Source organism: Tamandua tetradactyla, chromosome 4, assembly GCF_023851605.1.
Source record: "Tamandua tetradactyla isolate mTamTet1 chromosome 4, mTamTet1.pri, whole genome shotgun sequence".
Taxonomy (NCBI): Eukaryota; Metazoa; Chordata; class Mammalia; order Pilosa; family Myrmecophagidae; genus Tamandua; species Tamandua tetradactyla.
The window spans coordinates 166,981,014-167,008,543 of record NC_135330.1 but is presented as its reverse complement, the minus strand read 5'-3'; the positions used below and the strand labels follow the sequence as shown (position 1 = coordinate 167,008,543).

Sequence of the window (27,530 nt, the reverse complement as noted above, 5' to 3'; positions counted from 1 at the left end):
GATTTTCTCCTCATAACTAAACCGTTTGCTAAACCAGCTGGACTCTCCGCTGCTCAGCATACCCTGCAATTTCCTGGCACGGTGCTTTTTTGCAGTTCCGTTTCTTCTTCCTAAAATACTTTCTTCACTACACCAATTCCAATGTCACCTTCTCCAGAAAAAGATCTCGAAAGATCTACTTCGTCAGGAAAAAAACCCTCACTTCCGCCGCCCTGGGTTTTGCTCGTACGTGGCTTATGGCCCACGTGTTTTCTCGGCAGACCACAATCCCCCGCGCCAGGAAGCGCAGCTGTGACGTCGCTCCCCTGACTCCGACTGGTCCTCCTGCGAGAGATGGCGCCAACTCAATGCGCCGGGCCTAGGAATGTGAGAACTTTAGGTAAGTCGCTTATTATCTCTGGACTTTCTTTTCCTAACCTAGAAAATAGGGGGAAACCTTACCATCTACTCAAGTGGGTCTCAAAGTGTGGCCCCCAAAGCAGCAGCTGCAGCATCACCTGGGAACCTACTAGAGATGCAAATTCCTAAGCCCAGCCCAGATCTACTAAATCAGAAACACTGGGGGTGAGGTCCAGAAAGAAGGGTTTAAACACCCCCCTCCAGGGGTTCTCAGACAGCCTTGTTTGAGAACCACCCTTCACTTCCAGGGACCCAATGAGAATTAGCCACGATGATGATGCAGAACCACCAGACACAAATTGAGTGCTTTCTTTGCTCAATAACTTCAGCCAGAAAACATCACTCTGCCATATTTTGCTCAAGTACCAAACCTAGTGAGTGCCTAATTTTTTTCCCAATAGCTCTTGATTAAAATTTAAAGGACAAAAAACACAGAAACTGGCATTTCTTTTTCAGTACATTTTAATTTATACTCCCAACTTTGTTCTAAAAATGATTTAAGACAATGCATTTGTTTGCAATCTCACTCATTTGGTAGAGCCTATTTCTTCCATTAAATAGAGATAAAAAGACAAACACATGTAGAATAGAAACATGTAGAGAGGAGGTGAAGTAAAGATATTGGGAAGACCACAGGAAAATCAGGAAACAAAAAATCTCTAAGAATTCACTTTTCACTGATGTTGATTCCTTGGTGATTCTGAGAGTACAAGTTAAACTTCAGCTCCCTCCTGTCCCTAAGCAAAAGGCTGAGATAAATAAATTATAAGGAGAAAGGTGGAGAACACCAACAAAGCAGCTTCCAGCCATTCTCTATTCCCACACTAACAATGTCTCTGCAAACAGGCACTCCTCTTTCTTAGGCAGCAGCCACACTCACTCTACTTAACACAGATCATTCCATTCACTGAAGAAAGTCCTCTCTCTCTCTCTAATCAACTGGTCAGCCTCTCCAAAAATTGGTGGAAAGCACCTAACCCTTGCCTGGCCCTGTAATGAGGGTGTAGTACACTATTTAACTTGCTTACTCAACATCTTTGAATAACAAACAATATGTTCAAAGTATACTAGCATTCATGTTTCACGGTAATTGGGATCACCATTAACAAACTTGTACAGCAAATACACTTAGCACCACATGGGACACAAAATAGCAAAGATAGCACCATATGGTTTTGTCTTTATGGGATGTATAATCTTTCATGCAAGAGAGAACAAGTACTTGGAGATAACCGCTCAAGGCAACATATTTCCTTCTGACAATAGGTATTACCTGAATTTTAAAAGCTTCAGAAATAGAGAACACACCTCAATAAGAAAGTGGGATTTCAGCTGGCCCCTGAAAAAGGGTTTACTATTTGCAAATAGCAGTGATGGCAGGTGGAATGGTGGATAAGGCACAACATTTTCCCCAGAGTTCATTCTTTCATTCAAGAAGTATTTACTAAGTGTCCACAATGTGTCAGTCATGGAGATAGATTAGTAAAGAGGTGAAAAAATAGCAAAAGAAAAAACAAGAAAGGTAGGTGAGCAGCTGATTTTGATATGTTTGAAACAACCGACCAAATAGTAGGAACTTCATCTGATGGGTCATAACGGTTTTAAGAAAAAATATGACAGTGTTTGTTGGCTGGATTAGGAGACAGTTTACACTGATAGGTAGAGGTCAGTTAAGAAATCTCTGTAATACCCCTTGTAAGAAATGATGGTGGTGTCTTGGAGAATAAAGGAGAATATAGTGGAAACACTTTGCCATTATGAAACTTCCAAAATTGATGACAAATTAGATATAAGAGAAAAGGACAGAGATATGGGCATGTCCAAACTCAGCAGCAAGTAAAGCAAAACAAGTAAGGCCTGAGAGGTCCAAATTTGTGGCTGGTTGAAGGTGATTGCAGGGCATTGAGGTAAGTGTCCAGCAATAAGCTAAAGGTCACTGTCTCCATTTCCTCAACATTCACCAGTTCTCAGCCCCTATTAATACCTCTCTCATGCTAAGCTTGCCTCTGGCAAGCTGAGGCTCAGGAAAGGGGATTTTATGAGTCAACTGCACATGAGTTAGAGATGGCATTGTGACAATGGATGAGCTCTTAGAGGGTGACTATAAAGAAAGAACCAAGGTGAGAAACTGGAGTGATTGCCAACATTTACAGAGTGGAAAAAGGAAGGAGACTCAGTGAAGAAATCTCAGAACTGGAAGGAATGTGGAGGGGCCTCTAGGACAACTTTCTCTCTTAACCCAAATGGATGAATCCCATATTTATAAAAGAACAAGCCTGAAAATCCATTATAAAATCACAACAGGACAACAGTCCCCTTAGCTAAGCGGACAAGAACACTATGAACCAGGGGTTAAACCAGAATCCCGAATGCCACCAGGGCATCAAGCAGGGGGAGGATTAAGAGAAGTTCAATCATTAGATCTGGTGATCAAGCAGTCATTAGTGTGAAGAGAAAAAGTTCCCGTTGAGAAATATAGGCAGAAGCCAGACTGATTATTAGTAATAGGATTGCAAATATATGATTCTAGACTAGACTTTTTTGGATGCTTTTTCAGTTACAGAAATGGTAGCAGAGGTACCTCCAGAGGCAGCAGGATAAACTCGAGGTTAGACACAAGAAGTAAAGTCCTGGGGCTCACTGGACAGAAACTACTGTAATTCCTAGCTCAGACTAGCCCACCTCTGATCCTTGACAGGTAATTTAGCTCATCGCAGAGGTCCTACAAAATAACTTTCCTCCTTAATACCATGAAAAAAAAAATGACAGGATTTAATAAATAATCAAATATGTACACAGAAAGTTGTGTTATGAGAGGGAAAAAAGCACTATTTCCTTTAATACATTACAAAGCATTTTTAGGTTTAACGGCTTCCAAATTTAAACCAAGGTATTTCCAACAACCTCGTTATTTAATAAGGAAGTTTTTAGTACAAAGTTCACCTGCAGTTGAACATGCTGGACAGATGATTCTATCATCCTCTGCTCATGGTTCAAACTATCTAGAAATGCTTAGGAAATAAACAGTAAAATATAAACATGTCCTGCATTCTGTGTAACATTCCACTGACATCTGTTCTGGAGTAACAGCATAATTTTATACAAATTTCAGAAGAAAAACATTTTCTAAAGCTTACCAAGCCCCATGAATTATAAATAAGAGGGCTTCCCTTAGGGTGGGGAAAAAAAAGGAAAGCAATTTCTATTAAGCCATTAAAGGTACAGGCTATTAAATTCTATAACAGTTACAATATTATTCAAGAAATAAACTATGCAATATTGTCATAAACCAAATGAAGCAATAAAATAAACAGAAGTGTAAAGGTTACCATATCCTGGATCGCTTCCCCTAGAATTACTAATTAAAATAGTGAAATGTCAAGGGGAAAAAGTACATAATAAAGTGAAGCCCCTTATGAAAAAAACATAAGAAATTTAAATGTCAGCCTGGTTAATAGATAAGGTATTTAATTAAACAATGTTACATGTTAAAAAAAGTAATGATTACAAATAGCAAATTTTTGCTGTGCACTGCCGAAAGGGAGGAGAAAAGACCTCGATGCTATAAGACTGTCCACTGAACCACGGTCATTCCCCAAAACCAAAGAGGGAAGATAAAGGACTCGCAAGGCCTGGTTCTAACCCCAATTATCAACAATTTCGAATGTATCATGAAATTAGCTGACTCTTTCCTGGAATTTAGGCTTTTCATTCATAGGACATGGAAAAAAAATAAGTATTATTATTTTAACTTTACAAATACATAGCAATTACTGCATGCCAGGTAAGAACAGCCCTACTGTTCTTAGAGCTTTATAAATACTGATTTAATCTTCACAACCACTATTAGGCAGATACTATTATTGACCCCTTCTGCCAGATAAGGAAACTGAGGCATGAGAGATTAAGACAACTTGTCCATGATCCCCCAACTATAATTAGCAGACACAGGACCAGAACACAGACAGGCTGGCACCAGAGCTCCTGCTCCTCACCCCACACCAAGCCTCTGTCCCAGATGGAGCACCTCTGAAGCTATGGCCCTCTCTGGTATCTGGGGCTTTTGTGATTCAGTCACTGCAGATGCAATTGCAAAGTTTTGTGAAACTTACCCCCTTTTCTAGTATGAAGGTGCCAATCAAGCTGTTGTACTAATCACCCATGGAAGCCACTGAGAATGCCCAAAGGGGAAAAGCTATCAAACCATCAGACCCTTTACTCAATTATTATTGGACATATAAAGACTACAGTCCACTGTCTTTTTATGGTTTTAAATTATGAAGTCCGTAAATGTCTTAAGACTTTTTCAATTCCATTACCAACGACTTATCACATAAGTTCTATTTATGCAGTGGATTAGAGCATACACTCAAAAGGAGCGTATGCACGGTGCCCACACTCCGTCTGCTTTCTTTCCTTGTGCAGTCAGAAGGGTGGCATAAAGCTTGGGTCAGATGCTCCTGCAGCCCATAATGAAGTTTGGGTTAGAACTAAAGAGCCTCACAGAACAGGCAAAGGAACTGACCTTAAAAGTAGTTTCAAACTGCGGAATTCCAAGTAATACTGATATACACACACAGTAGACACTACAGGATAAAGTAAAATAAAGTCCAAAGGGAAGAATAAAGATAACCCTCACTGTTCCAAAGCAAATACTATTGCTCCTATGGAAAAGCTACTTGATTTAAGTAGATGCAAAACCAGATAAAGACTTATCCTCAGGGTTGAGGAGTGAGAAATAAGTTCCAGATCCCTTTCTAGCTAAGACCACAAGTTACAGCCTGAAAATGAGACATCAAAGTGCAGGACTTGTATTTCTAGAACTCTTAAGAAATACAAGTTTTCCATTCAAGTAATTTTTTAGGAAGCACTTTCACCCAGTAACAGGTCCCATTCATTATGCATGTATTTGCATTTCTTAATTTAATCCTCAAGATACTTCACAACAACCATATAAGATAGGTACCTGGATAAGAGCACCTTTATAGGGAGAATCTATTTAAAAATAGAGAGCCAAGAAGGGGGAAGAGAAGGACAAAAACTCGCTGGTTGAGCGGTAGGCCCTCCCAATTGGTACCACAGTCTGATGTTGGTGCCAGTAGCTGCTTCCCAGACAGGGTGCCTGAGGATCAGTTAAGTTCATGTATCGACCTGGCCAGGTTAAGGTGTCCATTTGTTTGGTCGAGAAAAGCATGGGCCTGTTACTGTGAGGACATTTTGAGGACTTAAATCATCAGTAAGTTGACTGCATCTATGGCTGATTACATCTACAATCAACTCAGGAGATTGCCTTCAACAATGAGAGAAGTATTACCTAATCAGCTGAAGGTTTTAAAAAGAGAAGTGATGATTTTAGCAGTCTAAAGAGAGAACTGCCATCTCTACTTCAGACAGCCAACTTCTCCTGGAAAATTCATCAAAAACCTTCATCAGCGGTCCCAGCCAAAGCCCTGCCCTAGGAAATTTGCACTTGCCCATCTTCACAGTCCTGTGAGACAATTTTTACATAAATATCATAAAACTTACACAATATATGTGTATTTCCTGTTGGTTCTGTTTCTCTAGAGAACCCTGATTAATACAGTTTTGGTAAAGTGAGATAGTTCTTGAGAAACAGAATCTTAAGGATGAGATTTTTTAACTGGTTCTGAGGTTTCTAGAATTGGTTCTCTGACCTGGTTTCATTTAAAGGCATTAATGACTCTACTTCCAATAATCAAGATGGCACCTGTATTCCATGGCTTATGTTGATGATAAAAATAGGCAAAATGTCACCACTAGATACAGCTACTCAAATGATTATAAGAGGCAGGGCTCTAGGGGTGAGAGTATTTTTGACACTTTCAAAGAGTCTTGTTGAGATAAAAGGTATAACGTAAAAGAAAGGGAAGAGCTCAAGGTTTCACATTCCCAACTTAAATGCTGCATGAAAGATATGAAAGTTTCTATGTACCCTAAAAGAAAATTATATTTTATATAGCCATAGACTTGCGATTTCTGAAAAACAACCCAGCATCTCATTGTGCAAGTGGCTAAATTACAATACAAGCTAAATCCCCAACAATGCAAGGAGTCTACCGTTAAAGTGAGGGCATTAATTGGAAAGGAATGGGATCCTGAAAATTGGAATGGGGATATACGGGTTGATGGTGGTGGTGGTGGGGACACTGAAACCCTAGATTCTGCTGAAACTTTGCCAAATAAACCTGTAATGGTCTGCCCTGAGGAACCAGTCACCCGATCTCCAGCCTGCCCCAAGGAATCTGCTGTCCAGCCTCCATATTGAAGAGATTAACCCTGCTGTGCTGATGAAATCCATAACCACCCCCTCTGAGAAAAGAGCCCTCACTCCTCTGTCTGAAGGTATTAATCCCATTCACCAGATGAAACTGCAATGGAATGCCCTGAGGTGTTTGGTGGCAATACCTTGCAGGGCTGCAGCAATGTTCTCCATGATGCTAAATTTGCTTCAAATCAGCATCCATTATATGATGCTGTTTCAGGAATCAAAGGGTAGAAATGGGAGTGGCATCATACACTATCATTCCTAGTGATCCACTGGGAAAATTTTTGATTCCTGTCCCCGAAACCTTAAGCTCTACTGGTCTACAGGTCTTAGTTCCAAAAGGAAGAGTGCTTCCACCAAGAGACACAACAGTGATTCCGATGAAATGGAAGTCTGGACAGCCATTTTGAGCTTCTTATGCCACTACGCAATATGCAAAGAAGGAAATTACTGGTTGGGGTGACTGAACCTGACTATCAAGGGGAAATAGGACTGCAATTACACAATGGAGGTAAAGAAGAATTTTCCAGGAATACAGGGGATCCCTTAGGGTATCTCTTAATACTACCATGTCCTTGAATAAAGTCATTGGAAAACTGCAAAAATCCAATCCAAGCAGGACAACCAATGGTCCAGAAACTTCAGGAATGAAGGTTTGGGTCACCCCACCAGTAAAAGAACCATGGCCAGCTGAAGTGCTTGCTGAGGGCAAAGGAAATATGGAATGGGTAGGGGAAAAAGGTAGTTGTAAACATGAGTTACAACCATGTGACTGGTAATAGAAATGATGACTACAATGGTCATGAATATTTCTTCATTTTATGAGTATGTTTTTATGTGTGTATCTATATGTGTGTGAAAGCAAATATCTTTATTTTCTTCCCTATCTTATTCCCTTCTCAAATGAACTAAGTTGCATTAGCTTCATGTCATAATATTTAAGTTACAGCCCATCATATTTAAGAGTAAATAGTACCCAAGGACTTGCACTCTATTCTGGGGAGACTTAGTGTACTTCAGGACAACTAAGTATTGTTAAGTGAAAATATGACTGCTACTATTTTTATTTAGTAAAGTATGATTTAAGGAGATGGGTATGGCTTCCAAGTTGACAAGGGGTAACCTGTGATGGTTAAGTTCATGTGTCAACTTGGCCAGGTTATCATGTCCAGCTTTTTGGTCAATCATGCACTGGCCTGTTACTGTGAGAGTATTTCATGAACTTAAATCATCAGTTTGTTGATTGTATCTATGCTAATTACATCTATAATCAACTCAGGAGACAGTCATTAGCAATGAGAGAAGTCTCATCCAATCAGCTGAAGGTTTTAAAAGAAGTGATTTCAACAGTCAGAAGAGAGAATTTCCTTCTCTACTTCAGCGAGCCAACTTCTCCTAGGGAATTCATCGAAAACCTCTACTGTAGTTCCCAGCCAGCAGTCTGCCCTATGGAATTTGGATTTGTGCATTCTCACAGTTGTGTGAGACAATTCTTATGAAAATCTCATAATATTTACATTATGGATAAATTGGATATAAATATATATATATCCTGTTGGGTCTGTTTCCCTAGAGAACTCTGACTAATCCACAGCCAAAACCTAAAAGGCTCAACATCTATAATCCACTTCTAGTACTAAGAAATAGAAACCTAACCAATACAATAAATAAGGGCAGAAATAACATATCCGGAGAGAAAGAAATGGCAGATAAGGAAAATATTTTTTGTTATTTGTATATCAGTTTTTCAAATAATAACTTCATTGCAACATAAAAACTCATCTGTGATAGTAATTCCTTGTACATGTGACACATTCTCAGATCATAAAGCATAAAAATGAATAACAAAAAAAAATGAATAACAAAACAAAGCTCAGCCTTTCATTTGCAAGCTTAAATACTCTTTAATAAGATATTAATTTGAAGAAAATAAACACAAAGTCATTAAGATTTTATGTTTAACATTGTGTATCATAATATAAATAAATGGTGTTCTACCAAAGTTTCACTGAAAGAAAAACATATCATTCTCCACAACAATATTACCAAGAAAAATGAAGTCTTTATGTACAGAATTTTGAAACTAAAAAGAGTATATCTGTAACAGAAAGACTGTATAGACCAAAAAGGAAAAATTTTTGGAATTCTCTTTTTCCCTACATCTAAATAAACAAATAAGCCTGGGAAATACTTCCAAACTTTCACAGATAGACAAACTTTTTTTCAAAAATGACATTATATTCCCAAACTCATGCTTGAGCTCAAGCAAAACAAGAACATTTGAAAAATAAAGTTATACCCAAAAATTCTTAATAAAATCTTACCTAAGCAATGGAACACACACAAAAAAGAATACTGTGAATAAAGAGGACTTAAATTGGGAATTCTGAGCTGGAATAACCCATGGAAAACTATACATTGGATTCAGTGTAACAGAAAAAGATAGTATCAATCACACAGTAACTAATCAATTCAAAACTTGGACATAGTCTTTATTAATACTTTTATTTATATGAGCAGTTAGTAGCAACTATTAGTCAATATGCCAAAATAGGTTTTCTTTGGGAGATGAGATTATGAGTGATTTTTATTTTTTTCCAAAGCTCCAAAAGCCAACCTGAAATAGACAGTCACCTGAAGCCTAAAATATGAATCATCAGGCCTGATCTAGGACAAATAATCCAGGGCCCCCTCTGGGCTAATACGGAGAGGCAGACTTTCTCCAGAACCTATAAGGAATGACCAACAGCTGTTCACTTATCCTCCCGAACAGATGACAGCAAGTTGCAGAGAGGCCCCATCACTGCCAGGAGAGAGAGCCGGGCATTCAGGAGTATGGGTATAAGGCCTAAGTCAGGTCAGATAATGTCAGCTGCCATGAGCACAGGCCGTCATTTTTACTGAACATCATGGTGGGTTAAAAGAAACCCGCAAATGTGGACTCCAACTCCATAGTGCTAAGTAATCTGACATTAAATTATTTTGTTTGTTTGTTTGTTTGTTTGTATGCTGCATGGCAGGGTCACATTCCATTATTTTTCCATGTGAGTATCCCATTATTGCAGCACCATTTGTTGAATTTTTGTTCGTTTGTTCTTTGTTTTTTCTTTTGCTTGTTTGTTTGCTTTTTGGGAAGTGCACGGACCAGGAGTAATCTGACATTAATTTAATGTCTTAGATTTGTCACTGTAGGTGAACCTCAAAACAGAAAAGTGAGCCCCAATATGCCATTCCAATGGCCCCACATCTGGAATTCAGACATTTACAACTCGCCATCAGTGCACTTCTACAGGGAGCACAGAGGTGCAAGGTGTCCCCGTTCCCTAACCCTTGAGTAGTAAACAATTTCACCTTCCAACGTCTGCTTTTGCCATTAACTACCTAAATGTCGAGGGAAGGCTCTCTCTGTCTTGTATATCATGCACTTCATCTGTAGTCAAGTGCTTCTTAGGGGTCATTCTTTACAGGGCAACTGTGAAGAGCTCAGGAGTCGTCCTCAACAGAGATGGCTTTGCTTGTGTCCCATACAGTAGAGCTTTGATTGACTATTGACAGTTGATAAAAAAGAACAGTTTCTAAGTTGTTAAGGCTTACAGTTCTGTGTTAATTATAAAAAATTATTACCTTCCAATATTAACTATCTTCTTTCTACTGAGGTTTTAAATTGTGATGAATAATAATTTAACGTCTTTAATTCAATGTTGGTAATCGTGGTGGCTAATTAGCAATTTAAAGAAGGCATTAGTAAACTGAGAGATAACCTGTTACTGTTCAGAAGGAACAAATACAGTAGAAATTCCAGTCCTCTTTAAAATAATCCATACATTTCTGCAGTGCAAAAATCCAAGGAGAATATACAGCATGACAAAACATGAGAAAATTCATCTAGAAAATAAGCAGCATTGAAAACTAAAGAATATACTAATTTTGCATAATACCAGAATTGCATATAGGACCAGAATTTAAAGGGTACAACTGTCACAATGAACTATTATAGAGGGGAAGAAAGCCATGATCACTAAAAGGTAGGGTGGTTCCATTAAGAACAAGTCAGGCTACAATCCCTTCCTTTCTGGACAGATCATAGGCCAGAAACTGGAGATTGCTAGAGCCACAACATAGCTGGATTTCAGCAAAGCATGTGGAACACACTCATAGTTGTGGACTAGGCAGGACTAAGGGTGGATGACAGCACAAGTAAGTGGGTTGCTACATAAACAATGTGCCTGAAGAGTTTCCAATCACTGAAGAATATCTCCCTAGAATCTGAGTCCCAGAAAAAGGCCCCATCCTTGTTACTTATGGGATATTTTTTATTAATTCTTTCAATGAAGGTTTTAATGCATGCAAATTGTATTTTTGGATGACAAAACACTAACAGAGAAAAATGCCAGGAGGAAATTTAGTAAGAATATACCAAACATCATACATCACACCCCTCACAGAGTGGGGTGCCTGCTCCCACCCACTCTGACAGGTCCATTCTGAACAAGGAAGTCAGCTGTCTGCTTCTACTTGAGCTAGTTATGAGGGGAAAGAAATGTATGCAAGAACTGTTTGGTTTTACGGTGACTTGGAAAGCATGGCCTCTTACTTATGAAAGATTGCTAAGCCCTCATATAAAAAAAAAAAGGCAACATGTTGTATAGGTAAGGAACTAGAGAAATACTAACATTTCATAAAATCTACTTCATTTGATAAAATACCAATTTAAGAGTAGAGGGACAGGGTATTTTCTTCTACGGGCAAATTTCTCTGACTTTCTTTTCTTCTGAATTGAAAACTCAAGGGTTTCTGTTAAAATGCCAAAATAATTGTTTTTGGAGTTTTTTTTTTGAAAGCAGCACAACAAGTAATACTCAATGTTACATAGCTGGCATTGATGCAACAGTTTTAGAACCCAAAATGCGCCAATACTATAAATACTGCAGACTGCCTGTAATTTTCCATTTATGAAAATTTATCTCAGGAAAGCATGACAGAGAATGAAAGGCTATAAGTACAAACAGGTTCTTTGTTGTGTCATTTACCTTAGTATCAGCTGGAACTTTATTTCCAGCTGATACTAACAAAGAAAGGTTAACCAAACTATGGTCTAGCTGCTGCTTGGTCTATTATACATTAAAAAATTACAAACATGAAGACTGTGGAACATAGCAAAATCAATTTGTTGTAATATTAAAGTTTAAAAAAAAAAGAATGCAAAATTGCTTCTGCACAATGTGTAGGCATGTGTAGACTGGGTTTGTATACCAGATGCAAAGAGTTTGACTTGCTGGAGTGTCAGGACTTTGAATAAGTTTTCTCCTCCTTTAACTGATAGGTTGCTTTTACTGCCACACTGGATGAGGGGGGTATTTTTATTTAAGATATTACCACATACAGTACAGTCCATCCAAAGTATACAATCAGTGGCTCACAGTATCATCACATAGTTGTGTATTCATCACCAAGATCATTTTTAGAGTATTTGCATCATTCCAGAAAAAGAAAAAAGGAAAAATCCATACATCCCATAATCCTTACCCTTCTATCTCATTGACTACTAGTATTTCAGTCTACCCAATTTATTTTTACCCCTTATTCCTTCCCATTATTTATTTATCTTTTTTTCCTTCCTTTTTTATACCTCTTTTCATACTCTGGGCCAAAAGAACATGGGCCACAAGATTTTCACAATCGCATGGTCACACTGGAAGAGCTACATACCATACAGTCGTCTTCAAGAACCACAGCTACTGGAATACATTTCAACAGTTTCAAATACTTCCCTCCAGCCACTGCAATACACCATATACTGACAAGGGATATTTATATAAAGCATAAGAATAAACAACCTCCAGATACCTCTCAATTCTGATTTGAAATCTTTCAGCCACTGAAATTCTTTTTTTTCCTTTTTTTTAAACTTTATTTATTAATTAAAAAAAAGAAACAAAATAAAACATACATAATCAGCAATTCACAATATCATCACTTAGTTGCATATTCAACATTTATTAGAACATTTACAGACAATAAATACAAAATACATTTTGTATTTAAGACAATACAAAAAGAAATAAAACGAACACAGGAAAGAAAAAAAAAAGATTATACCTACCATACCCCTTACCCCTTGCTTTCATTCATCACTAGCATTTCAAACTAAATTTATTTTAGCATTTGTTCCCCCTATTATTTATTTTTATTCCATATGTTCTACTCATCTGTTGACAAGGTAGATAAAAGGAACATCAGGCACAAGGTTTTCACAATCACACAGTCACATTGTGACAGCTGTATCATTATTCAATCATCCTCAAGAAACATGGCTACTGGAACACAGCTCTACATTTTCAGGCAGTTCCCTCCAGCCTCTCCATTACATCTTGAATAACTAGATGATATCTACTTGATGCATAAGAATAACCTCCAGGATAACCTCTCCACTCTGTTTGGAATCTTTCAGCCATTGACACTTTGTCTCATTTCCCTCTTCCCCCTTTTGGTTGAGAAGGTTTTCTCAATCCCTTGATACTAAGTATCAGCTGATTCCAGAGTTTTTCTCAATCCCTTGATGCTGAATCTCCATTCATTCCAAGATCTCTGTCCCACGTTGCCAGGAAGGTCCACACCCCTGGGAGTCATGTCCCACGTAGACAGGGGGAGGGTGGTGAGATTGCTCGTTGTGTTGGCTGGAGAGAGTGGCCACATCTGAGCAACAAAAGAGGCTCTCTTGGGGGTGACTCTTACGCCTAAATTTTAAGTAGGCTTGACCTATCCTTTGCGGGGTTAAGTTTCATATGAAGAAACCTCAAGACTGGGGGCTCTGCCTATAGCTTTGGTTGTCCACACTGCTTGTGAGAATATCAAGAATTCAACTTGGGGAAGTTGAATTTCTCCCCGTTCTCACCATGCCCCGAAGATGGCTTTGCAGATACTTTTCCACTCGCTGATCGAATCACTTTGGGATTCATCAGGCATCACTCTGGACAAAACAGCAAAATCTCATGTCCTACCTGAGATTCCAAGTACTTATGGCATTCAATCAAACTATCTACATAAGTTATATTAGGAAATGCACTAGTCAAAATATTAATTTTGTAACAAATAAACATTTTTTTGCTTTAGTCTCACACATAAGGTGACATTTTAAAATATTACCATCTATTTTCAGTACCCTGCAATAATGACATTCCTTTATTCTTCCTCATGCAAAAACATGTTTAAAATTGTACCTTGTACATTTCACTATTATTATACACTCTAGGCATTCCTAGATTATACCATCTCAATCTTTAACATCTATCTTTCATTCTGATTTCAATATGTCCCCAGTCCTCCTCCCTCTATCATTCTCACATGCAGCTTCATTCAGTGCTTTGACATAATTGTATTACAGTTAGGAAGTATTGTGCTGTCCATTTCTGAGTTTTTACATTCAGTCTTGTTACACAGTCTGTATCCCTTCAGCTCCAATTACCCAATATCTTACCCTATTTCTATCTCCTGATGGTCTCTGTTACAAACAAAATATTCCAAGTTTATTCACTAATGTCAGTTCATATCAATGAGACCACACAATATTTGTCCTTTAGTTTTTGGCTAGTCTCACTCAGTATAATGTTCTCAAGGTCCATCCATGTTTTACATACTTCATAAGTTTATTCTGTCTTAAAGCTGCATAATATTCCATCGTATGTATATGCCACAGTTTGTTTAGCCACTCGTCTGTTGATGGACACTTTAGCTGTTTCCATCTCCTTGCAACTGTAAATAATGCTGCTATAAACATTGGTGTGCAAATGTCCGTTTGTGTCTCTGCCCTTAAGTCCTCAGAGTAGATACCTAGCAATTGCTGGGTCATATGGCAATTCTATATTCAGCTTTTTGAGGAACTGCCAAACTACCTTCCACCGTGGTTGCACCATTTGACATTCCCACCAACAGTGAATAAGTGTGCCTCTTTCTCGACATCCTCTCCAGCACTTGTCATTTTCTGTTTTGTTGATAATGGCCATTCTGGTGGGTGTGAGATGATATCTCATTGTGGTTTTGACTTGCATTTCTCTAATGGCCAGGGACGTTGAGCATCTGTTCATGTGCCTTTAGGCCATTTGTATTTCCTCTTCTGAGAAGTGTCTGTTCAAGTCTTTTTCCCATTATGTAATTGGATTGGCTGTCTTTTTGTTGTTGAGTTGAACAATCTCTTTATAAATTCTGGATACTAGACCTTTATCTGATATGTCGTTTCCAAACATTGTCTCCCATTGTGTAGGCTGTCTTTCTACTTTCTTGATGAAGCTCTTTGATGCAAAAAAGTGTTTAATTTTGAGGAGTTCCCATTTCTTTCTTTCTTTCTTCAGTGCTCTTGCTTTAGGTGTAAGGTCTATAAAACCGCCTCCAATTATAAGATTTATAAGATATCTCCCTACATTTTCCTCTAACTGTTTTATGGTCCTAGACCTAATGTTTAGATCTTTGATCCATTATGAGTTAACTTTTGTATAGGGTGTGAGATACGGGTCCTCTTTCATTCTTTTGTATATGGATATCCAGTTCTCTAGGCACCATTTACTGGAGAGACTGTTCTGTCCCAGGTGAGTTGGCTTGACTGCCTTATCAAAGATCAAATGTCCATAGAGGAGAGGGTCTATGTCTGAACATTTTATTTGATTCCATTGGTCGATATATCTATCTTTATGCCAGTACCATGCTGTTTTGACCACTATGGCTTCATCATATGCCTTAAAGTCAGGCAGCCTGAGACCTCCAGCTTCATTTTTTTTCCTTCATTTTTTTTCCTTTTAGCAATTTGGGGGCACCCTGCCCTTCCAGATAAATTTGCTTATTGGTTTTTCTATTTCTGAAAAATAAGTTGTTGGGATTTTGATTGTATTGCATTGAATCTGTAAATCAATTTAGGTAGAATTGACATCTTAACTATATTTAGTTTTCCAATCCATGAACACGGTATGCCCTTCCATCTATTTAGGTCTTCTGTGATTTCTTTTAGCAGTTTCTTGTAGTTTTCTTTGTAAAGATCTTTTGTCTCTTTAGTTAAATTTATTCCTAAGTATTTTATTCTTTTAGTTGCAATTGTGAATGGAATTCGTTCCTTGATGTTCCCCTCAGCTTTTTCATTGCCAGTGTATAGAAACACTACAGATTTTTGAATGTTGATCTTGTAACCTGCCACTTTGCTGTACTCGTTTATTAGCTCTAGTAGTTTTGCTGTGGATTTTTCAGGGTTTTCGACGTATAGTATCATATCATCTGCAAACAGTGATAGTTTTACTTCTTCCTTTCCAATTTTGATGCCTTGTGTTTCTCTTTCTTATCTAATTGCTCTGGCTAGAACTTCCAACACAATGTTGAATAACAGTGGTGATAGTGGACATCCTTGTCTTGTTCCTGATCTTAGGGGGAAAGTTTTCAGTTTTTCCCCATTGAGGACAATATTAGCTGTGGGTTTTTCATATATTCCCTCTATCATTTTAAGGAAGTTCCCTTGTATTCCTATCCTTTGAAGTGTTTTCAACAGGAAAGGATGTTGAATCTTGTCAAATGCCTTCTCTGCATCAATTGAGATGATCATGTGATTTTTCTGCTTTGATTTGCTGATATGGTGTATTACATTAATTGATTTTCTTATGTTGAACCATCCTTGCATACGTGGGATGAATCCTACTTGGTCATGATGTATAATTCTTTTAATGTGTTGCTGGATTCGATTTGCTAGAATTTTGTTGAGGATTTTTGCATCTATATTCATTAGAGAGATTGGTCTGTAGTTTTCTTTTTTTGTAATATCTTTGCCTGGTTTTGGTATGAGGGTGATGTTGGCTTCATAGAATCAATTAGGTAGTTTTCCCTCCACTTCAATTTTTTTTGAAGAGTTTGAGCAAGATTGGTACTAATTCTTTCTGGAATGTTTGATAGAATTCACATGTGAAGCCATCTGGTCCTGGACTTTTCTTTTTGGGACGCTTTTTAATGACTGATTCAATTACTTTACTTGTGATTGGTTTGTTGAGGTCATCTATTTCTTCTTGAGTCAAAGTTGGTTGTTCATGCCTTTCTAGGAAGTTGTCCACTTCATCTACATTGCTGTATTTATTGGCATAAAGTTGTTCCTAGTATCCTGTTATTACCTCCTTTATTTCTGTAGGGTCAGTGGTTGTGTCTCTTCTTCCATTTCTGATCTTATTTATTTGCATCCTCTTTCTTCCTCTTTTTGTCGATCTTGCTAAGGGCCCATCAATCTTATTGATTTTGTCATAGAACAAACTTCTGGTTTTATTGATTTTCTCAATTGTTTTCATGTTCTCAATTTCATTTATTTCTGTCTAATCTTTGTTATTTCTTTCCTTTTGCTTGCTTTGGGGTTAGTTTGCTGTTCTTTCTCCAGTTCTTCCAAGTGGACAGTTAATTCCTGTCCACTTGGAATAAAGTTTTTGCCCTTTCTTCTTTTTTGATACAGGCATTTAGGGTAATATATTTCCCTCTTAGCACTGCCTTTGCTGCATCCCATAAGTTTTAATATGTTGTGTTTTCATTTTGACTTGCCTCGAGATATTTACTGATTTCTCTTGTAATTTCTCCCTTGACCCACTGGGTGTTTAAGAGTGTGTTGTTGAGCCTCCACATATTTGTGAATTTTCTGGCGCTTTGCCTATTATTGATTTCCAACTTCATTCCCTTATGATTGAGAAAGTGTTTTGTATGATTTCAATCTTTTAAAATTTGTTGAGACTTGCTTTGTGACCCAGCATATGGTCTATCTTTGAGAATGATCCATCAGCACTTGAGAAAAATGTGTATCCTGCTGTTGTGGGGTGTAATGTCCTATAAATGTCTGTTAGGTCTACCTCATTTATTGTTAATATTCAAATTCTGTTTCTCTATTGATCCTCTGTCTAGATGTTCTTTTCATTGATGAGAGTGGGGAATTGAAGTCTCCAACTATTATGGTAGATGTGTCTATTTCCCTTTTCAGTGTCTGCCTCATGTATTTTGGGGCATTCTGGTTGGGTGCATAAATATTTATGATTGTTATGTCTTCATGTTGAATTGTTCCTTTTATTACTACATAGTATCCTTCTTTGTCTCTTTTAACTGTTTTATATGTGAAGTCTAATTTGTTGGATATTAGTATAGCTACTTCTGCTCTTTTCTGGTTGTTATTTGCATGAAATATCTTTTCCCAACCTTTCACTTTCAACCTATGTTTATGTTTGGGTCTAAGATGTGTTTCCTGTACACAGCATATAGAAGGATCCTGTTTTTTAATCCATTCTTCCAGTCTATGTCTTTTGATTGGGGAGTTCAATCCATTAACATTTAGTGTTATTACTGTTTGCGTAGTACTTTCCTCTTCCATTTTGCCTTTTGTATTTTGTACGTCATATCTAATTTTCCTTCTTTCTAAACTGTTCTCCACACCTCTGTCTTCTGTCTTTTCGTATCTGTCTCTAGTGCTCCCTTTAGTATTTCTTGCAGAGCTGGTCTCTTGGTCACAAATTCTCTCAGTGATTTTTTTGTTTGAAAATGTTTTAATTTCTCCCTCATTTTTGAAGGACAATTTTGCTGGGTATAGGATTCTCGGTTGGCAGTTTTTCTCTTTTAGTAATTTAAATATATCTTCCCACTGTCTTCTCGCCTCCATGGTTTCTGCTGAGAAATTTACACATAGCGTTATTGGGTTTCCCTTGTATGTGAGTGATTGCTTTTCTCTTGCTGCTTTCAAAATTCTCTCTTTCTCTTTGACCTCTGACATTCTGATTAGTAAATGTCTTGGAGTACATCTATTTGGATCCATTCTCTTTGGGGTACGCTGCACTTCTTGGATCTGAAATTTTAAGTCCTTCATAAGAGTTTGGAAATTTTCTGTGATAATTTCCTCCATTAGGTTTTCTCCTCCTTTTCCCTTCTCTTCTCCTTCTGGGACACCCACAACACGTATATTCACACGCTTCATATTGTCCTTCAATTCCCTGAGTTCCTGCTCATATTTTTCCATTTTTTCCCCTATCTTTTCTTTTTCTTGCTGGATTTCAGATGTTCCATCCTCCAGTTCAGAAATCCTATGTTGTCTCTTGAAATCTACCATTGTAGGTTTCCATTATTTTTGTCATCTCTTCTACTGTGTTTTCATTCCCATAAGTTCTGTGATTTGTTTTTTCAGACTTGCAGTTTCTTCTTTTTGTTCTTTGCTTGCCTTCTTTATATCCTCCCTCAATTCATTGATTTTGTTTTTGATGAGGTTTTCCATGTTTGTTTGTACATTCTGAATTAAATGTTTCAGCTCCTGTATGTCATTTGAATTGTTGGTTTGTTCCTTTGACTGGGCCACATCTTCAATTTTCCTGTTGTGATCTGTTATTTTTTTGCTGGCGTCTAGACATTTAATTACCTTAATTAGTTTATTCTGGAGATTGCTTTCACTTCTCTTACCTAGGGTTTTCTTGCTAGATGAATTTGTTGTCTATCTGTTCTTTGACCTTCAGTTAAGCTTTTTCCGGACCTCTAGCTTAGGTTTTGTTTAATAGAGAATAATTTTTCAGTTCTTGTTTTCTTGTTTCTTGCCCTGCTTGTATGGTGCCTTTTTCCTCCCCACCCTTAGGAGGGTCTACGTAGGTATTATAGACTCCAGCCGGGTTTTCCCAGACTAAACTGGTCTCCTATCGGGGAAGGAATCACCTGTGTCAGTTTTCCCTGAGGGTGAGACCCAGCAGGTTGACAGACTTTCCTGTGAAGTCTCTGGGCTCTGTTTTTCTTATCCTGCCCAGTAGGTGCCGCGTCTGCCTGTGGGTCTCACCAGCAAAAGATGTTGCAGCACTTTTAACTTTGGAAGACTCTCTCTGCTGGGGACGTGGTGGAGACGGAGGAGAGGTTGTAGGCTGCTTTTAATGGCTGCAAATTGTCAAGCCCTGGGTCCTAAATTCCTTGAGAGAAGGATTCCACCTGAGTTGGGCTTTACCCCTCCCCTGGAGAAGGCACAGGTGGAAGACAGCCCTGAAAGCAGCCCATTTCTGCCTATGCCTGGGGCAGTTGCAGCCCAAGAAGTCCCGCAACTGAATCCAGAGGCTGCCAAGTCTCCGTAGAAACATACCCACTAAAACCTCCGTTTCATCCCCTTTCCTCTTTTTCCGTGAGCCCAATGAGCGACCTCTGCCTTGACCAGGTTTAGAGTCTCTTTCCTTTCCCTCTGGGAAGCCACCTGTGGGGGAGGGGCACCGGGCGCCAGCCGCCGCAGCTTAGGGAACTTACGGTTTTGGGGAAGCTTGCAACTGGTCCAGCTGGTCCAGACTGGGGTACGCTGTGTGTCCGGCCACTGACGTGGCTCCGGGAGCTGTTCTGTACTGTTTCTGGTTATGTAGTAGTTGTTCTGGAGGATGAACTGAAACATGCACATTGCTAAGCCGCCATCTTGGCCTGAGTCCAGCCACTGAAATTCTTATTTTGTTACAACTCTCTCTTGCCCCTTTGGTCAAGAAGTCTTTCTTAATCCCATGATGCCAGATCCTGGCTCATCCCTGGAGTCCCACATCACCAGAGAGATTTACACCCCTGAATGTCATGTCCCACGTAGCAGTATGAACAGGTTTTACTCCAAACATTTACTCGCGTATTAATGAATACTTGAAATCTGAAAAAGCATTTTCTAGCGTTACATGGTAAGAAGGTTCTCAAGACAGCCCTCTAAGGCCCATCTCACCCACAAGGAAGCTTAACAACTGTATGAAGACCTAACTACTACTTATAGTTTTATGTCTGTGCAAAAGTGTATTCTGTGGCACAACTCACTATCCCCAGCAGTGTGCATTTCAGCTGTTTCCAAAAGTCCTACAGCTGTCCCTCTCAGGGTAAAGTGGAGACACCAGCAGAAGTGGCTTTGATGTTGAGAACTTGGCATTAACGGAGTCAGGGGTTCTGCACGCAGAAGCTCTAGGAAGCAGGAAGAGCTGGGACCTGGTGCTGCACTGTGCAGTGCAGCAGCTTCGTCAGCGGTACTGTGACAGCTGGGACAGGACTGGAAGTTCCCATATCATCTGCAAGAGCACAGTGGGAAGTGACGGCAATGCCACTTTGCATGTAAGTTTCCATGCTTATGAGGAGCTGGGACAAGAGTGGGAGACAGACCCAGAAGCAGGCTCTAGGAGGTGGATGGAAGTCAGTATTTGTACATTCAGAGCCTTTGCAACTGGTGTTCTCAAGTTAGGGACTTTCTATATAAGTTTTTGTTTTGTTTTTTTCTGCATGGGCAGGCACCGGGAATCGAATCCAGGTCTCCGGCATGGCAGGCAAGAATTCTGCCACTGAGCCCCCATGGCCCACCCTAACAGTTTGTTTTTAACAGGGAAAAAAAATAGCAGAAACCATGGTTCACAAATTTATTTAAAATGTATTATTTTTGTTACCTATCTATCATCAGTTTGGGAGGAAATAGATTCAGCAAATTTTCTATCAGTCAACCTTGGCTTTGCTGCTAATAAGTTTGGAAAGAGAAAAAGGTACAAAACTAGTGTGTACGGAGTTAAAGAATGAGGCAGGAGCTTCTTGGAATATTGACATTATGAGAATATCTCTAGGAAAAATAGCCTAAGAAAAAGGAAATTTTTAAGAGTTTCACCATTCTTTAAGATGATGTACCAAATCAGAACCAAATAAGTACCAAATAAGTAACCAAATCAGTACCAAATAAGAACAGTATCCATTTTAAAAGTCTTGCACAGTAATTGTTCATATGTCAATGCAAAATAACCTTGCAGAAAGGAGAATGCACTAAAATGTATTTAAAAGAAAATGACAAAGGAGTAGGGATCACTTATCTCCCACTCCCATAGCTGACATCTAGACATTGCTAAGCAACAGTTCTTCAGCAGATCAGATCACAAAGAGAAAAGTTAACATAAAGACAATTACAAACAGGGTCAGAAGAACCGAAGGGGTATGGACTCAAAGAGGGAATGACACTATGATAACAGGCAAAAGAGAAAAGAAGGGAAATTTCTGTCACACACAAAAATACACATTTCTAAGTACAAAAAATACTGTAAAATATAAAAGGGGACAATTTGAATTAAGAGGGTAAAAACATTTGAACTTTTCAACAATAATCACCCAAAAGTTGTTTCTTAACAGAAATCACAAATCTCCATCATTATTCCTAAAATTGTGATGAAACTGTACGTACATTTGAAATCATTTCTGAGAAACTGAGAGTAAAAATGCAAAATATATTTATTGCATTAGGGCTCAAACTAATTTTTAAAAACTTCTTATTGTAATAACGTATTCACAACTCAGAATTCCCCATCTTAACCACTTTCAATTGTATAATTCGGTGGTATGAAGCAAAAAAATAAAAAATATATAATTCAGTGTTATTAATTACATTCACGATATTGTGCTACCGTCACCCACCATCCATTATCCAAATTTTTCATTACCTCAAACAGAAACTCTGTACCCATTAAGCAGTAACACCCCATCCCTCACCCCTTAACTCCTGGCAACCTGTAATCTGTCTCTATAAATTTGCTTACAATAGGTATTTCACATAAGTGAGATCATACAATATTTTTTTGTGTGCGTCTGCTTATTTTAACTCAACATGACATTTTCAAGATTCACCCATATTGTAGCATCCATCAAAGTTTAAACCTCTTTTACAGCTGAATATCTCATTTTATGTGTATACCACATTTTGTTCATCCATTCATCTGATGATGGACACTTGGGTTGCTTCCATCTTTTGACTGTTGTAAATAATGCTGCTGAGAACAGTGGTGTGCAAGTATCCATTTGAGACCCTGTGTTCAATTCTTCCCTCAAACTAATTTTTAAATTAAAAAAAAAAAAATTCAACCCTGCTTGACTTGAGAAATCTCTGTAATATGCTTGGCAATAATAAGTAAACAATCTCTGTATGGGATATGTATTTAATTTTCTATTACATATTGCTGGTTAGGGAATTTCTATTCCCACAATTTATGTAATCTAGTTAACTATTTTAAAATGTATTCAAATCCTTTGAGTACTGCTCAGCGTAACATCAGGTTTCTTAACTGAATCTTTAGTCTCATATCATCAAAAGCAGTCACTGTGGCTGTCTGTGGCACTTAGGGAAGTGTGGCACAAAAACTGAACAGGTATCCTCTATAATCTTTGCCTAAAATAGGAAATGGTGGTCCAGGTACCTATGTCCTCCAGGTAGTATAGATCACTTATTTAAGAATGCGATCTTAAATTTAATTTTAAATTTTATATTTAAATAAAATTAAAATTTTAAATTTAAATTAAAATATTTTAACTTCTTTTCTTATACTGTTACATGGTTATAAAACATAGGAAACCTGCCTTGGCTCCCATGTGTACTTAAAGCCCTGAGGGCGTGAGTCCATGCACTTGGCCCCCTGCTCACCCAAGTCTTACTCCCTGCTAATGAGCACAGCACCCTCCATCAGCCAGTACCCATCAGGCCCCCCATCATGCCACCCCTCCTTGGGCATTAAGAGTTCAGGGGACACAGCATGGTGAGTGGCCCCATTTCTCATGGCAGGGACTCTATTTCCACCCTGCAAGAGGACACTGGGAAGCCCTGGAACCCTGACACCTACGGAGCTGGCAGACTTCCATGAGCCATATCAGTTTACAGCCAGTCTGGAGTTTCAACTTTGGAAACATCCTACTTCAAGAGGCCAAGGATCTTCTTCTCCTCTCACCACACATAAGGTAATCGTCAATTAAATACTTAGTCTGATCCTACTTGCTGTATGGTAGATATCCAGGGCAAGAACTAATCTTTTGAGTACCACAAACAGGTCTGAATCAGGACCACCCAGTTACCCATTTCTGGGAAGGAGGGTCCTTCAAAGAGCGGTAAGTGTGGACATACCAGCTTTCACTTTCGTCCTGGCCACAAGGCCAGAGTCAGAATGAGGTCCGCATCAGGCCTTCGAGTTAATGTAGGAAGTTCAGGAAGTAGTCAAGATACCTAGGCATCTCTTTATGGTTTGAAGATATCTTACTCTCACTTTTGTATCTTGAAATGTCATTTATTCAACAAATATTTATTGAGGCTTCTTTCTTACAGGAACTGTTCTGCATGTTCAGGATAGAGCTGTAAGCAAAAACAAACAGATCCTGCCTTCAAGGGTATTGGCAAAAGGGGAAGGATGATTTAGCCCCATCTGAAGTGTCCACACCCCCAGAAGATGGCTAATGGCCATGTGTGGTAATACTCTGAACTCAAGTTAAGCAAAACATACACTGCTCCCCATAGGAAGATACTTTTGAGCCCAGAGAACATTTGTTTTGACTGCATGGAATGGCATATTTGAACATGGGACTTTTCCCCTGGTGACTTTAGTTTTTCTTAAATCACAGCTAATTGTCTTAATGATCTGACTGGCTCTCTTCCATACAGCATGTCATACTAAATAGCATGATACAATTAAAGGTAAAAATGCAAAAGACAAAAATCGAACAAAACTCTGGGTCAGACCACTAGCCTAGATTATTTTAACAACATAAAGATCTTTGCAACCATAGCCTCCAAAGCAACATGATAATGCTTCCTACTGCCCAGATTAACATATTTTCAAAGCAACTACCATCATGTTACCATTCCTAAATCCTTTAACCAGAAAATGAAAGGCCCCTTAAGATGAACCAAACTTACCTTTCCAGACCTTCTGCTTTCTCCTAAGGGCACAGACTCCAAGGCGCATGGGTCCTTGCCTTACCTCGGCTGCATCACCCTTCCCTAAGTCTCTACTCAGCAGTATTTTACTTCTTTCAAATATGATCTCAAAATACTACTACTTTCTCCATGAAACTTTTCCTCTTCTTCCTCATTTGAGCACTCCAGGCATATCATAGTTCTCTTCTCGTACTTATCCTCTGTTATAATAGCATCTGTGCTCTTAACTGGGCAATCACATCACACATTAGACATTCAAATATATGATGCGTTGGGAGAACACCATTCCAAGAAACAGAGCTCATAGAAAGACACACTGCTGTGTACATTAAAGAAACAGCTAAGAGGAATGCCACCATTCTGGAATGCCACCATTCTGGAAACCTAGTTTCCAGGTCAAAAAATGAAGTCGACTCAAAATCATCCAGAACATATAGAAAAGGATCCTGAAGGAAAATGTGCTACTTTCCAGAAAAATTTCTACCAAGAAAGGTGTCATCCTATTCCAAACATCAAGAAATTAGATAACAAGGAGCAGCACTAGACTATTCCCCCAGGTTTTCTATCGGGCTTCTGGTCACAATCTTTAAAAAAAAACAAGTCACCTCAGAAGAACCTTCTAGATCCAGACAATATCTGAGCCACCATAGGCAGCTCTACCAGAGAAATCCCAATGCCTGACTGCTTTACTTTCTTTACTTTTCCTATTGTTTCCCTTTAAAACCTCAAAACAGGTCTTTCCAGTAATGTACTGCCACAAGTTTGTATCAGCTCATGAGAGTCCCTGATAAATTTTCAGGAATTTTTACCAGCAAATTAAATGTAAACATTATAAATTAAATTACATAAAATTATACTTAAATTGTATTAAAAACAAAGGTAATAAAAACTCAAAACTCACTGCATCCTAATTACTCTACTTCATTTTACTATTATCTATGCTCTGGAAGTGACTTATGTCTGTGGTCTAGTCAAAATACCGCCCTGTGGTATATAATTGCATCTCTCTAATTCCACAGTCAAGGCGTCAGTCATGTTGGTGGCCTGAAATCAGCCACGGCAGGAGTATTTATACCATGGAAACTGGTAAATGCTACATGCCAGAGTCCTTCCCCTACCCAGAGAACTAGTTATTAAAACTAGTTCTTCTCTATTCTATGTACCACAATTAAACTATATACTTTAAAAAAATTAGTCATAAGCATAAATATGACCAACTATTAGTATTAGCCACAAGCATAGGAGCAAAGTGACCTTATTCTGAAAGAACCTAGGCAGGGTACTTAAAACTATCTTTAAAGCAATGAACCTTCCATAACTGAGATATCCTAAAGGGCACAAGAGTCTACTATTACTAAGTACCATCTCCACAGCTGAGAGCAGAATGGATTTAGAAATCTGAGAAATGACATTTTCATATTTTTTCCTTCAAATATTTTTAATGCACAGTCATGCTTTTTTAAAAAGTCAAAAACAGGACCACACTACACACACAGACTGCGTTATAAACTGCTTTTAAATTTTAAGATAGTATGAACAATATCCTCCTACACATTATAGCATATAACTTTTTTTTAAATAACACGTAACTTTAAAATGATGGATGATAACACTTGAGAGATCTGCCATTGCTTTCCCTCCTCAAGGATTTTTAAAGTGAAAATATGGCCAAACAACAGGGAAAGTGGAGCTGATGGAGAAACCATGCTGATGCCTTTTTTTTTTTTTGCTGATACCATTTTTAATGTCTGATAGAGACCTGCCCTGAATCAGTCCAAAGAAAACTGCTGAAAATGAAGAAAGGGTGAGAGGGACAATCACCAGATCCACCACATGCCAAACCTTGGCTTAAGAGAGGCTGGGCCTTAAGGGGATTTTTTGTGAGCCATGCAAGCCTCCTAAAAGTCAAAAACTGAAGGAACCTCATTCTCAAAGCTAACTAAATAACAGAATTGTTAAAAGGATCCTGGAGACAATGAATATGAATAAATGTTTCACAGATCTCCCCACTCCAGCTTTCTTAACTTCTCCATATTCCACATCAGTTTTTTGTGTTTTGTTTTTTAGCAAATAGCTTAGTCTCATTCAATGATGAGTTAATCATGGAGTAGGAACACAGGCCAAAGGCAAATAATAATATGTATTAAAAAAAAAGAAATCACCAGGACCATTCAACAGGGCCTAATGCAAAAATGAAATGTGGAACCCCTTAATCAAGAAGTGTAAGAATTTCAGGACAGCAACAGCAGAGCAGTAAGCTAAGCACAGAAGTCCTTTCAGGCATGGGGCCCCTAGGCGAATGTACACATCACACAGCCGGGAGGCTGGCCCTGGAAAATCACCCAAGGTAACAACAGTGTTCAGAAAAAGCAGATCTCCATTGTCTCAAAAACATTAAATATAAAATGGTCTCTGTAGAAAAGGGGGTTCAGAGACTAGATACAAAGTTTCAAAGAATTGATTATCATTGATCCAAGAGATTAAAACTGGCCAGAGATCAAGAAAGAAATGGGACTTCCGGAGAAGATGGCGGCTTAGTAAGACGCGCGGGTCTTAGCTCCTCCTCCAGAAAAGCAACTAAAGAAACAGAAACAATACGAAACAGCTCCCGGAGCCACGACAGAGACCAAAAAGACAGTGTACCCCATTCTGGAACGGCTGAACGGGCAGGGAGAATCCGCTGCGGTGAGATATCCAAGGGGCGCGCATTTTCCCGGCCGGGGCGGCTGGCGACTGGGGTCCCCTCCACGCACGTGGCTCCCCCGTCTGAGTGGGAACGTTGGATAGTGGGGCCCTCCCGCCACGCTTGGCGTCTCGGGTCAGCTGGGCAATTTGGACCGGCAGTCCCCCAAGCCACGGCGGCCGGCGACCCACCCCCTCCACGCGCGGTTTCCGGGGCTGACTGCAAGATTCGGACTGGCCAGTTAAAGGAGCCACAGCATCTTTTACTGGTGGGCCCCGCAGACAGACGAGCGCCACGAGTGCCACCTACTGGGCAGGAAAAGAAAAACAGCCCAGAGATTTCACAGAAAAACCTTTCAACCAGCAGGGTCCCACACCCAGGGAAATTTGATCAAATGCCCAGACACCAGCAGAAAATAATGGATGACGCTCGGAAAATTAAAGATATGGCCCAGTCAAAGGAACAAACCA

General features: G+C 38.9%; 1 protein-coding gene and 1 long non-coding RNA gene across 6 annotated transcripts in view; one reads left to right on the top strand and one right to left on the bottom strand.

The window, feature by feature from the left end:
- FARP1 (FERM, ARH/RhoGEF and pleckstrin domain protein 1) overlaps positions 1-27,530 on the bottom strand; it is a 356,780-nt gene that overhangs the window by 290,184 nt on the left and 39,066 nt on the right. Inside the window, exon 1 of one of the 5 annotated variants that reach the window (XM_077158559.1) lies at positions 19,940-20,521. The exons of 3 other annotated variants lie outside the window; for them this stretch is intronic. In XM_077158559.1, coding sequence (XP_077014674.1) covers positions 19,940-20,084 — 145 coding nt within the window. In that variant the 5' untranslated portion in view covers positions 20,085-20,521. Of the gene's footprint in view, positions 1-62; positions 264-19,939; positions 20,522-27,530 lie in introns of those variants that run through there. One more of the 5 variants, XM_077158562.1, reaches the window with a different exon arrangement.
- On the top strand, positions 259-26,086 carry LOC143681494 (uncharacterized). Its single transcript, XR_013174677.1, has 3 exons — positions 259-379; positions 23,235-23,407; positions 23,769-26,086. It is a non-coding gene; the product is annotated as an uncharacterized LOC143681494 (long non-coding RNA).